At 43.8% G+C, this 13906-nt stretch overlaps 1 protein-coding gene across 1 annotated transcript; it reads left to right on the top strand.

Annotated features, from left to right (window-relative positions):
- The first annotated feature begins 254 nt into the window (after positions 1-254).
- LOC307040823 (E3 ubiquitin/ISG15 ligase TRIM25-like) lies at positions 255-13198 on the top strand. The gene is made up of 2 exons (XM_079683970.1): positions 255-359; positions 9260-13198. Exon 2 carries the CDS (start codon positions 9269-9271, stop codon positions 10520-10522), a length of 1254 nt encoding a protein of 417 aa, XP_079540096.1. The 5' UTR covers positions 255-359; positions 9260-9268; the 3' UTR covers positions 10523-13198.
- Positions 13199-13906: the final 708 nt, after the last annotated feature.

Raw genomic sequence — 13906 nt, forward strand, 5'->3', positions numbered from 1 at the left:
ATTTTGAATTATACTTTTTAAAAGTACATTTTAAACATACTTTCAATTAAGCACAACAAGTAGAAGTATACTTGTATACACTTTTGTATACTTACATTATATTTCTAATACACTAAAGTATACTATTTTTGGGCCAGCATTCTTTATTCATAATTTCACAAAGAGTATGTTTTACTGATTTTAGATTTCCCCCCGGAGAGTCACAGTGAGAGGAATGCTGCAACGTGGCACTTCCTGAATGAAAGTGAAAGTATTTCTGATCGAGAGCAGAGCTGCCGTAGAGACAAGCCTCTCTATTTCTCCCTAAAGAAATATTAAACTAATCCTGAACACCACAGCAGGATCTCTGCCAAACCCCGGTGAGTACAAGACAAGACCACCAACTGAATATCTGCTCAACATTTAGTTTCAACTAGAATCCAGAGAACAGTGACTCCAGATGAACTCATGCTAAAGCTAACAGGCCTCCTCACATGCTTTCTGTCAGAGTTCCTGCAGTTTGTCTTTGTACGGCAGCACAGCTGAGGATATTTACTGCGTTTCAACGACCAGTAGTTGCTCTCAACTTCAGACAGGAAGTTCCTCTCTTTAACTGAGGTTTGCTGTGGGGGTTTCCTGGTATTGGCTTTCATATTTTCTTCTGCATATGTGTTTGATTCTCTACTGTGGTGAAGTTAGTTTTAGGTTGGATATTCGACAGACATTCGCGGACCAGCAGCATCGTCAGTTTCCCCTGCTGCGGGCTATATTAAGACGGCGACATCTTCTCCGCGAAACGAGGCTTTCATTACGGAGCTTCTTCTTCTTCTTCTTCTTCTCTTTTTTAATGGCGGGTCGCATACAGCTTTTGGTTGCATACCGCCACCTACTGTACACGAGTGTGTATCATCATGTCAGTCCTCTAATAAACCAGCATATCAAAAAGAAAACCATAAAATAAAAAAAATAAAAATAAATAAAACAAAACAAAAACCAAATCATCCATGGTCTACTGTTAAATTCTTTTCCCTATCCCAGTTCCCCTCAAAAAGGTGAACAGTGCTTTTCTGATAGCTCTTACTCCTTCTCCTTCTGTTCCCAGAATACCCGCTACATTCCACTCCCTCTTTGCCTCTAAAACTGTATCCCTTAATTTCCCTCTTTCAACTCTATAGGTGACACAATGTAATAAAATATGTTCCACATTTTCCCTAACTCCACAGTTCCCACACTTGTCACTGTCACTTTTCCCCATGACATACAGCGTACCATTTAATGCAGTGTGAAATTACGGAGCTTACACACGGCGGCGTGCGTTGAAGCTTGCCGGTGGGCGTGTCTGACGCTCGACCAACAACCAATCACATGAATCTCCCGCCCCGGACACACAAGCACGCGGTTTGATTGGCTAGAGCTTGTACTGGCATATGATTCGATTGGCTGACGCTTCTGCCGAGGCTTCAAAAGTAGAACATTGCTCTACTTTTTATGGGAAAAGGAACATATTGCTTCAATAACTTCCAGGTCATGTGACGTAATCACTCAAAATCAGTGCTGGGTCAAATAACTACTCTGGCTGCATAGGACACACCTATTTGTTTTTGCATTGTACTACTCTAAATATTTTTATGGGAAATTGCATTTCCTGCATAAAATGCGTGCAAATTCTGTAAACTGTGTACATTTGTTGCTGAAGTTAGCTGAAGTGCAGAAAAAAGCTGAATATTTTATGAATGGTCTCTGTAGCTGCTTTTAGCTACAGAGACCTAAGTGTGTTGCTGAACCAACCCTGTCTCCTAAAAATTACGTTCCCACAGAACTAAACTGCATTCTCAATTACGTTTAGCGAGAAACGTATTTTCTCCCACGTTACGTTTGTTATGAACGTATCTTAAATACGTTTATTTTTTCTACATATCTTTGCCATTTATTGTCTTGCTTATAATAATGATAATAGTAATTTAGAAATATCATTTTAGAGCACACATTTGAAATCGGTAGGCGAGGCTGTAATTTCTCCAGCTGTTACTCTCATGAGCGAGGCAGAAAATAATAGTTATAACATGCCAAAAAGCTGCTGTGTCGTTTATTGCACCTCAAACATTAAAACAAATCCAGAGTTACGTGTTTCTGAACTTCCTCTAAGAACAAAGGACAGTAAAAGAAGATCTCTGTGGCTTCAGGCTTGATCGCCGTTCAAATGACAGCGTTGGTTTCCCCAAAAGTGCGCGGGGCTGTAAAGTGACGTAGATTTGACTCTCATCTATTATTCAAAACCATTATATTTATTCTAACGTAAATTACATGACAGTGTTTTATCTTTTCATTACTTATATTTTTATACTTTATTCGCTATGAGTTATATCTGAAGCAAATGAAGTTTCTGAAGATGTGTAGTCAATTCCACCCTTCAATGTAGCATAAATGTGAATTCTCATTACAGGAACAATACCGGAAACAGACGTAGGAAAGATCCTCAGCTCGCTGATTGGATGTTTTAGCCACAATGCACGTTTTTAAAGATTACTGATTTTCTTTGAATATAAGAATGTAAATACTGAGTTGAGAGAATAGTCAGGGGATTTGGGTGATGGGAGACACATCTATGGAATCACAATTTCAATAGCTTACCATTAAATGACGGATATACCTTTCTGTAATGTGATGTTTTACAAATCAGACATTAATGTGTAGAAGTAAAACATGAGAAGTAGTAAATATCCTGTAAAATTATGTGAAAACATGAATAAAACTACACATCTTCAGATGTTATACATACATAAGTGTCCTACACTAATAATACAAAGTTATTATTAGTATGCTGTGTGAACCTTGTGTGTACTGCCTAGTGGTTAAAGCACGTTATTGAATTATTTTTGTTGAATAATGTTATTTTTGTTGAATAATGTTATTTGATGACAAAAATATTAAAAGTACATACTTTCATAGGGGGAAAGTAGAAGGTCAATGATATAGAATATAAAAAATCAAGAAGATACTGTAAGTGATCTCTACAATAAAACAGTTTAGTGCTGGATGTACAAAGATATTAATAGTAACTTGGAGAGGGTCCGAGTCCGACCCTTGTCAATTAACTACAGGGGTCCCTCAGGGCTCTGTTCTTGGTCCCCTACTCTTTTCCTTGTACACAAACTCGCTCGGATCTGTCATTTGCCTGCATGGTTTTTCATACCACTGCTACGCTGACGACACCCAACTAATTCTGTCCTTTCCCCGCTCAGAGACCCAGGTCGTCGCACGCATCTCTGCTTGTCTAGCTGACATCTCTCAGTGGATGTCTGCTCACCACCTCAAGCTCAACCTTGACAAGACTGAACTTTTTTTCCTTCCGGGAAAAGATTGTCCCACTCTTGACCTAACAATCAACATCGGCCCCTCTGTTGTTTCCCCGACTCAGATTGCAAGGAATCTGGGTGTGACCCTAGATAACAAACTGTCCTTCACTGCAAACATCGCTGCTACAACCCGCTGCTGCAGATACACTCTTTACAACATCAGAAGGATACGTCCCCAGCTGACCCAGAAAGAGACGCAGGTTCTGGTCCAGGCTCTCGTCATCTCACGCCTAGACTACTGCAACTCCCTCCTGGCTGGTCTACCTGCATGTGCCATCCGACCTCTGCAGCTCATCCAGAATGCAGCGGCTCGTCTGGTCTTCAACCTTCCTAAATGTTCCCACACCACGCCGCTCCTCCGCTCCCTTCACTGGCTTCCAGTAACTGCTAGAATCCACTTCAAGACACTGGTACTTGCGTACCATGCTGTGAATGGATCTGGCCCTTCCTACATCCAGGACATGGTTAAACCGTACACCCCAGCACGTGCACTCCGCTCTGCATCAGCCAAACAGCTCGCTGCACCCGCACTGCGAGGGGGACCCAAGTTCCCATCAGCAGAAACACGTGGGTTTGCTATCCTGGCTCCAAAATGGTGGAATGAGCTCCCCATTGAAATCAGGACAGCAGAAAGCTTACACATCTTCTTCAGACTGAAAACTCATCTCTTTAGACTCCACTTCCAGAGATAGAATTACTAACAAAGCACTTATATACTAATAAAGGACTGGCTTATCTAGAGCCAGTTGAGTAACACTTGAAATGTTTGGCTCTATGAAACCTGAAGAACTTATATGATTCTGTTTTCTTCGATGAGGCAAAGGTAGAGGGGGAGAGGGAACGAAGTTTACGGCGGACAGGTGCTGAATGAGAAGATTAGTTTGTAATATTTGGAAAGGGGTAGAGAGTGCACGATTTTGGGAAAAAAATGTTTCGGATTTTTCTGACAAATATTGCGATTGCGATTCGATTTGCGATATTTGTTTTTAAGCGACCCAATGGAAGTTTATTGTAAAATGCGGCCATCAGGAGCTGTGGGTACTGTAGGAAGGCTAGGCCTTCCCAAATATGTTTGTCACTGCATCCTGGTAAAATAAAAATATCATGTATGTTTGTGTCTTTGACATTAGCGCTTCTATGCAGCCACCTGTGCCCTGCACTACAAAGCCAGTTCAACAGACCCTGGATATGTTTGAGTTATCTTAACTAACCCTAACAAACAAGATCTCGCTAAGCGGTCCTACGACGCTGGTTATAAACTTGGTAATTCAAGCCAGGGTTTCTCTCTCCAGCTGAGAACGCGTTCACGTGAAAGGGGTGGGGTTAGCAACATTTGACCAATCACAAACAGGGACAAGTGTACTGGCAGCGCAGCGTCATACTTCATTAATGAAAAGTAAACTAATATTAGACAAATATGGACTTTAAACATTCATGACTTAAACATATAATCCAGGATACAAGCCACATAGTTGCACCTGCAAGGTGAATACAGAACAACTGGTTAAAAAATAACTACAGAGTGTTTGAAAGCGTACAACAGGTTTATGATATCACTGCCCCGTCTAAGACACGAGTGGATCTGACTTTCATTACATTTGACTCGAGTGTTTCGTCAACTTAATGTGTTGCTTAAAATAATACGTCTGCATACAGTATGTGACAATGTAAGTGTTGCACGGCCAGATACGGCTCAGCTGACTCAGATAAGGAAATATTGTGATGTTATCTGATCGATGATCTGATTGATGATGTGATATGAATGATAAGTGCAACACGTCGGCGTCTTCTCTGCATACGGCAGTTTAAACTGTATTTCCTTTATCCTGTAATATGACTTGATAGATTTAAGCTCTGCACACTGAGCTCTGATTGGTCAGCAGGCGGTGCTTTCACTGAGTTGATCTCTTTTCTATAGACGCCGGAGGCGGGCAGCGTCAGGTAAAAAAAGTTATTTAGCCTTCCCAAACCTGAGCCTCACGCGCCGCCTATGGCGGCCATATCTCCGGCTAGGAAGGTCGCATCAACATGCTCCCGTCCCTAGCACCAACGCAGCCCGAGCTACGAGTGAAGAACTAAACTTACATGAAACTTCCGTTGGGTTGCTTTAAAGTCAAGCTTCAGTTTAAGATTCACCCTGTGATAGAAACATGTGATGGAGCATTACTAACCTGACTCAGATGGTTTCACCAAACCATCTAGGAGAGCTCCATTGGAAGCCATTCGGAAAGGGCAGGCACTTTCAAAAATACTTGGCAGGTGATTGGATCAATCTGTATATCACCTTCTATCATTGGCCACTTCTGATTGGTTAACAATGGCTGGTACACGTGGAGCACAGCACTTCTGATTGGTGTGGATGACTGACACACAAGAAGAAAAGAAGAAAATGTAAAAAAAAGATTGTTAAAAAAAATCCACGGAGGTCCACGGAGCCTCCAAAAGATCTCAAAGAAATGCAAGGTCAGGAAGCCAGCTCATAATCCAGTACCGGCCCACACAGCCAAGGATCCGTGCTCCATTACCTGGCTCAGAGAGCCAGGCTCCAGGCTTCTGTTCCGTGCCCAGTAGCCATGGTCCCGACTCCAGTTCCGTCTCCAGTACTGGCTCTCCGGCCGACGCCAGCTCCCTGTGTCCTGACGGCGTACCGGCCGACTCTTGCTCCCTGTGTCCTGTCGGCGTACCGACCATCTCAAGTCTCCTCTCAAGTTCCTTCTCAAGTCCCCTCTCGAGTCTCTTCTCGATTCCCCTCTCAAGTCACCTCTCAAGTCTCCTCTCGAGTTCCCTCTCAAGTCTCCTCTCGAGTCTCCTCTCTCCTCTCTTCTCGAGTTCCCTCTCGAGTCTCCTCTCGAGTCTCCTCTCGAGTCTCCTCTCGAGTCCCCTCTCAAGTTCCTTCTCAGGTCCCCTCTCGAATCTCCTCTCAAGTTCCCTCTCAAGTCCTCTTTCAAGTCATCTCTCGAGTCCCCTATCAAGTCACCTCTCAAGTCTCCTCTTGAGTTCCCTCTCGAGTTCCCTCTCAATTCTCCTCTCGAGTCTCTTCTCGAGTTCCCTCTCGAGTCCCCTCTCAAGTTCCTTCTCAGGTCCCCTCTTGAATCTCCTCTCGAGTTCCCTCAAGTTCCCTCTCGAGTCCTCTTTCAAGTCTCCTCTCAAGTCTCCTTTCAAGTCACCTCTCGAATCCCCTCTCAAGTCCCTACCCAAAGCTCTGGTCCGTTGGAGATTCCGCTGGGGGTCCTGCCAACTCCATGTCCTGTCCCGTTGGGGGTCCCGCCAACTACTCTTCTGCCGGGGGTCCTGCCAACCCTATGTCCTGTGCCGTTGGAGGTCCCGCCAACTACTCTTCTGCCGGGGGTCCTACCCACCCTACGTCCTGTGCCGTTGGATGCCCCGCCGACTACTCTTCTGCTGGGGTTCCTGCCAACCCTATGTCCTGTGCCGTTGGAGGTCCAGCCGACACCTGTTTCATCGGGGGTCCTGCCAACTCCATGTCCTGTGTCGTTGGGGGTTCCACTGAGGGTCCTGCCAACTCCATGTCCTGTCCCCTTGGGGGTCCCGCCTACTACTCTTCTGCCGGGGGTCCTGCCAACCCTATGTCCTGTGCCATTGGAGGTCCCGCAGACTACTCTTCTGCCGGGGGTCCTGCCAACCCCATGTCCTGTGTCGTTGGGGGTTCGGCTGAGGGTCCTGCCAACTCCATGTCCTGTTTCATTGGGGGATCCACCGGATTTCCTGCCAACACCTGATCCTGTCCTTTTGGAGGTCCCGCCGACACCTGCTCCACCGGATTTCCTGCCAACACCAGATCTTGTCCTGTTGGGGGTCCCGCCGACACGTGCTCCGCCGGGTTTCCTGCCAACACCATATCCTATCCTGTTGGGGGTCCCGCCGACACCTGCTCCGCCGGGTTTCCTGCCAACACCATATCTTGTCCTGTTGGGGGTTCCGCCGACACCTGCTCCGCCGGGTTTCCTGCCAACACCATATCCTGTCCTGTTGGAGGTCCAGTCGAAACCAGCTCTTTCTCCGTCCGGGGTCCCACTGACACCAGCCCATGTTCCGTCCAGAGTTCCTTCTACGCCTGTCCCGCCAGGGGTCCCACCAGCTCCTGCTCTTGATCCCAGTGCTCCGGCGATCCAGCTGACACTGGAGGGGTCCCATTGTGATGTACGTTGTCCTCCGGAGCTATCCCGTCGCCGCCTTCTTGCCCGACCTTGTGCCCGGCCTCCTGAATTCCCCAGTGGCCTTCGCCCTCGAGCCCGGCCTCCAGACTTTTCAAACTCTGCCTTGCCCCCGGGCCGTCCGCCCAAGTCATCCTCCATGAGCTATGCCTTGCCTCTGGGTTGTCATCCCAGACCGTCCTCCGGACCCCTCCACCGACCCCCAAAAGGGTCCGTCTAGGATCCGTCCCTTGACGGATTCTGTAACGATTCTTATGTTATGTCACATTTTTAGTTTTGTATGTCTAGGTTTGGGTTTGTTTTGCTGTTCTGTGTTCCCTGTTTCATGTTTTCCTCCTTGTTTCTTGTCTGGTCCTTCTCCCTGTGTTTTCCTCCCTGTCGTTAGTTTCCCTGGTCTGTCTGATTGTCTGATTGTGTTCACCTGTTGCCCTTGTGTTTCTCCCTCCTTTACCCAGCTGTTTCTTGTTCCTTGATTACCCCTTCCAGTATTTAGTCTTGTTTCTTCCTGTGTTCCCCTGTCGGTTCATTGTTTGTGTGTCCTCCCTTCACGTCACTCTTCATGTTTGTCTCTCCGGTCTTCCTCCATGTTTCTCACGGTCAGTTTTTTGTGTTGTTGTTTTCTGTGCTACCATTTCAAGTTCTGCCATGTTTTGTTTACCAGCTTTTAAATAAAGCTCGCTTTTTGTTTCAAGACCTTTTTCCGTTTTTGTAGTCTGCATTTGGGTCCTACCTTTTTCCGCGATCATTACAGAGATCTTAACAGAGTGACGTGTGAATAAACTCCAACTCTGTATCAACAACACTGTCGTGTAGCTTCAATTAAATACTTGTATGTGTGTAGATTAGAAAGAGGTAAGATAAAGGATCTGCAGTATTTTATGAAGTATTAATCGTACAAAAGTAGAAGTGTGTATTTACGTGGTAGTACGCTGTCAGTAATGGACTGGTAGATCTCGGCAGACTGGCAACTTTAAAAGTATCCCTCGGTTCAAAAAAGGTTGGGCACCCCTGGACTAGACCATGGGTCGGCAACAGGCGGCCCACGGGCCATTGTTGGCCCGCCAGCAATAACATTTGAAAAGTTTTGGCTCATCGGACATTTATGAGAGAAAATCCCTGATGTCCGAGTGCAAGTGAATTCAGCACAAGACGCGAGCCTTGTAACCCCTCCCCCGGCCCTGGCGCGAGCATGGAAATGTGATTTTCATTTGAACGGGACGGCGCAAAACGAGAAGCATTCGGTCTACAATGACCGAGAAGAGACTGTCAGCATTGATTCAAAACGCACTAAAGCTTTGGATCTTGAAGTTTTTGAGCAGGGGCGGACTGGCCAACTGTAGAATCTGTAGAATCACAGACGGCCGGAACTGCAGCAAGGCTCCCCCCCCCCCGTTGACAATTCACGAGCTGGTCCGCCATTTAGTGGCTCAGAAAAAAAGGGCCAAACTTACTTGCCGACCCCTGGACTAGACAAAACATTGAATACCAATATTTGTGAACCATTTTCTTTTGCACACAGAAAGTCCCTTTATGTCCATAGACTACAGGAATCAAGCTTTAATCAAATTAACATGGACCTTTGTCATACTACTTCAACAATAGCCAAGCACTGGCTGAATATATCACAGAAATTAGTTTTGTTTTAACTTGTCATACTTTTTCAGGAAACAGATACAAATACAATACAATGTAATTACATTTTGCTTTATGCTTTAAGATATGTAATTACTTTTTGCTTTTTGTCCTCAGAGTGTAGACATGTCTGCTGCCAGCTGTCTGCTGACTGAAGATCAGTTTCTGTGCTCCATCTGTCTGGATGTGTTCACTGATCCAGTCACCATACCATGTGGACACAACTTCTGTAAAGCCTGCATCTCTGAACACTGGGATGTTGATGTCCAGTGTCAGTGTCCCAACTGTAAAGAGGTTTTCGACAGAAGACCTGAACTACGCGTCAACACTTTCATCTCTGAGATGGCTGCTCAGGTCAGACGGTCAGCTCAACAGAAAGCCAGCAGCAGCAGCTCAGAGCAACACGTTGTCAAACCAGGAGAAGTTCCCTGTGACGCCTGCACTGGAACCAGACTGAAGGCCCTGAAGTCCTGCCAGGTGTGTCTGGAGTCCTATTGTGAGACTCACCTGGAGCCTCACCTGACAAGAGCAGGTCTGAAGAAACATCAGCTGATCGACCCTGTGGAGAACCTGGAAGGCAGGATGTGTGTGAAGCACGATAAACTGCTGGGGCTGTTCTGTAAGACCGACCAGGTGTGTGTCTGCATGCTCTGCACTGTTTTAGACCACAAGACACATGATGTTGTTCCTCTGAAAGAAGAATATGAAGGAAAGAAGGCTGAGCTGTGGAAGACAGAGGCTGAAATTCAGCAGATGATCCAGAAGAGACGACTGAAGATTCAGGAGATGAACCGCTCAGTGGAGCTCAGTAAGGAAGGAGCAGACAGAGAGATAGCAGATGGTGTTCAGGTCTTCACCGCTCTGAAGGAGTCTGTTGAGAGAAGCCAGGCCGAGCTCATGGACACCATCAAAGAGAAGCAGAGAGAGACAGAGGAACAGGCTGAAGGCTTCATCAAAGAGCTGGAACAGGAAGTCTCTGAGCTGAAGAAGAGAAGCTCTGAGGTGGAGCAGCTCTCACGCTCTGAAGACCAGCTCCACCTCCTCCTAAGCTTCAAGTCCCTGAACGCTGCTCCACCCACCAAGAACTGGACAGAAATCAGGGTCCGTCCTTTGTATGAGGGGACTGTGAGGAGAGCTTTGATTAAAGTGCAGGAGACACTCAGTCAGCTGCTTGCTGAGGTGGAGCTGAAGACAGTCCAGCAGTATGAGGTGGATGCAGAGGTGGGAGTAAGTCCTACATGTGCAAGTGATGAGCAATTCTCAAGTCTTGAACTACAAGTATCAAGCAAGTCCCCAGTCACTGTGGTGAGAGTCAAGTCAGGTCAAGCAAGTCAAGTCAAGTCATTGTTCAGGTCAAGCAAGTCAAATCAATTCCTATGATGTTCCGATGAATAAGCCCAGTTTACACATTTAAATCAGTTAAAAGACAGTGGTTTTGAAAATGGATTCAACCCACACTATGATCTTCATTACATACACAGTTAATCATTTGAAATCTAATTTAGACTGATGACGATCATATTAGTTTCATATTAACCCCAGAACTGCAGACAATAGCTAGGATTCAAAAAGTCTGTTCAAAAAGGCAGAATTCCAGTTAAGAAAATTATATATGGCATTTGCCATTACACATATTTAATTTAAAGGTCTGTTAACACTAGAACCGCCAACAGCCTCAGCTCCTACAGAGATATCATTTAAACCATTTCATTTGTTCCTCTTCATAATTTCCTTATAAACTAAGCAGGACGATTTAAAACTCACTTAATTGTATTAATTTAGAAATGGCTTCAGTTTATCATCATAACAGATCAAAAAGTTCAGATTCATTTTACAATAAATCAAGCAATGATGCATTTCTACAAACAAAAGCAACGTAATTAAAACATTTAAACAAACTACTAAAAGTAGATGAACTACATTATTCAAAAGTTTACAGTAACTTCTGATAATATCACAGGGAAATAAACGAGGCATCTCTCTCTCTCTCTCTCTCTCTCTCTCTCTCTCTCTCCTGACAGCCCGTCAGTATCAGGGTTAGTCAAAATGAATCCCTTTGAGGTTCTAGTGGTCATTTACCGTTTTGTCATTTACCAAGTCTAACGTGCTTAAATGTAACGTTAGCTTTCTCGCTAACACAACACATGCACGCACCTTTCTCTGTGTTTTTTTTTTGTAGTTACAAATGAAGTTGGACGTTGTGGTGGTCGTGTCACTGATCTTTATGCTGCAGACCCTGCATACCGCTGTTCTCTTCTTATTACCGTCATCGACAAAATAATCCTTGAATCCAAACTTGACTATTTTTGGAGTAACGCTAGCCGCTGCCATGCTAACTCCTGCCTTCTAGTGGGTTGCCAGGTTTGCGCGCATGGCGCTATAATCACCCAATCACGTCTGAAAAAAACTAAATGTAATATCTCACTACAAAAACAAACGCAAATGTTTAATTTTAAAAAGTCAAGTCCTTTCAAGTCATCTGTCTCAAGCTTAAGTCAAGTCTCAAGTCATGAATACCAAGTCAAAGTCAAGTCAAGTCTTTTATCAATGTTAGTCAAGCAAGTCTCAAGTCCAAAAATATGCGACTCGAGTCTGACTCGAGTCAAGTCATGTGACTCGAGACCCTTGATCCTGATACAGCACAACCCAACCTCATGATGATGGAAAACAATCAACTGTGGTTATCCGAAGAAGAATCTCCCAGACAATCCAGAGAGATTTGATTATAGTGACTCTGTGTTAGCAAAGCAGAGTTTCTCTTCACGAAGATTTTATTACGAGGTTCAGGTTAAAGGTGGGACTGACTGCAATCTAGGAGTGGACAGAGAGTCGATCAACAGGAAGGGAAACATCACACTGACCCCTGGGAATGGTTTCTGGATCATAGGTTTGAGGGCTGGCAACAAGTTCTACGCTTGCGCTGACCCTGAACACCGTCTCTCTCTGAAGTCTCAGCCTGAGGAGGTGGGGGTGTTTGTGGATTATGAGGAGGGTCTGGTCTCCCTTTATGATGTTGATGCTGCAGCTCTGATCTACTCCTTCACTGGCTGCTGCTTTAAAGAGAAACTCTACCTACTTCAGTATTCGGGACAATGCCTTTTTTGGGCTTAGTTGCAAAGGGGATAGTGATAACCCTCTGATCATCACTCCTGTCGATCGCACAGAGTAAAAACATTTGGATTTTCCACAGAGGGATTCGTTATGATTTAATATAACACATATATATATATACTGGTGATGAACAGGGTTTTCATTGATCTATCAGATGCTTCTTTTCTTTGTTAACATGTCTTTGATGTTTCACATATGTCCTACTACTTATAACCAAGGCCAGCACACTGATATATATTATCCAATACAGTCTCATTATTGTAATGATTGATTACCTTCCTAAACTATATGTTCTTAGAAATTAGAAGCATGAAAAGTTCCATAAACGTCCATGGTGCCGAGGGCAAAGCCTTCACCTGTCTTATCCTTGAATACATCACAAGAGTTGATCAGCGGCACTCATTACTCAAAGGAACAGTCATGCACAGAGCTTTGGGCGGGGGACATTAATTGCCGGTGCACATTGTTCAGAAGAATATGGAATATTGGTAATATTACACCGCATCACTTATGGTGTAAGGAACCAGAGGTAAACAGTTATTCTATAAAACTCTATTTGCTTGGAATTGAAAGAATGTAATTGACATTTTAAAAGTCAAGGCCATTTAGAAAAGCATGTATTTTTACTTTTCACTAGCATGAACATGTCTGTTATTAATAATTAAGAAATAGTTTGATTTAATGTTGTTCAGGGTTGCTATAATGATAATAATGTTTATCTTCTTTGATTTATTTTTATTATGACGGGATGAGATGTTGATAAGGCTGTAAATCTGCTTTTAGAGTGGAATCAATTACTTTAAAGTCTGTTAATGGGCCGTAGGAAGGAGTGCAAATGATCATGCTTCTGCTAATGGGGATCATAATAATCTAAATAAAAAAACACAAGAACACCTTATGAATATTACCTTTTTTCTTTAAATGAATAAATGAAAGCAAAGCAAAGTGTTTATTGTGTTTCATTCAGACATAGACATCATATATATAGTAGATATCAAAGCTTAACAATGGCTAAAACTATAAAGCATTACTTGATTTGTTGAGACATCCAATGGCTTTAGTTACGATTGTTGTGACTTCATTATACTTTGAATTAGCTATCATCAAAAAGTGACATTTAATGCAAGCTAATGAATGTTCTTACCGTGGATGCTTTATTGAAACGGACTTGCAAACCCATAACCATTATTGCCACATGATTTATTAATGTACATAGGTTAATGCCATGGTTAATACCCATGCTTTACTGAATCAGTGCAGAAGATTGTAGATTAAAAGTGATATCTGATGCCGCCCTCTGGTGGAGTTCATTACAAACTGCGGCCTATATGGGTTTCATTCATATCAGTTAAGAATATTTAAGAAGAGTGTTATTTAAAAACAGATTGGGTTATTCTGAAGATGTGAACTTTAAGAGACTCGATGATAAAACATAACATTGGCCTTGCCGGAGGGAGAATAAAACACAAATAAACAGCTTAATACCAGCAGAATTGTACTTAAGTCCATACATGTAATAATCTGCTCTAAATTAATTGAAATCACACATTTTTACAAAATCTTTAACATGTTAAATGAAGAGCACTTTGTCATTTAGCGAGGACTCGTTATTTGACTGAATGACATATAAAGGTGGCCCAGGCCCACTCAGTT

This window comes from Notothenia rossii, assembly GCF_949606895.1.
Source record: "Notothenia rossii genome assembly, chromosome: 5".
NCBI lineage: Eukaryota > Metazoa > Chordata > Actinopteri > Perciformes > Nototheniidae > Notothenia > Notothenia rossii.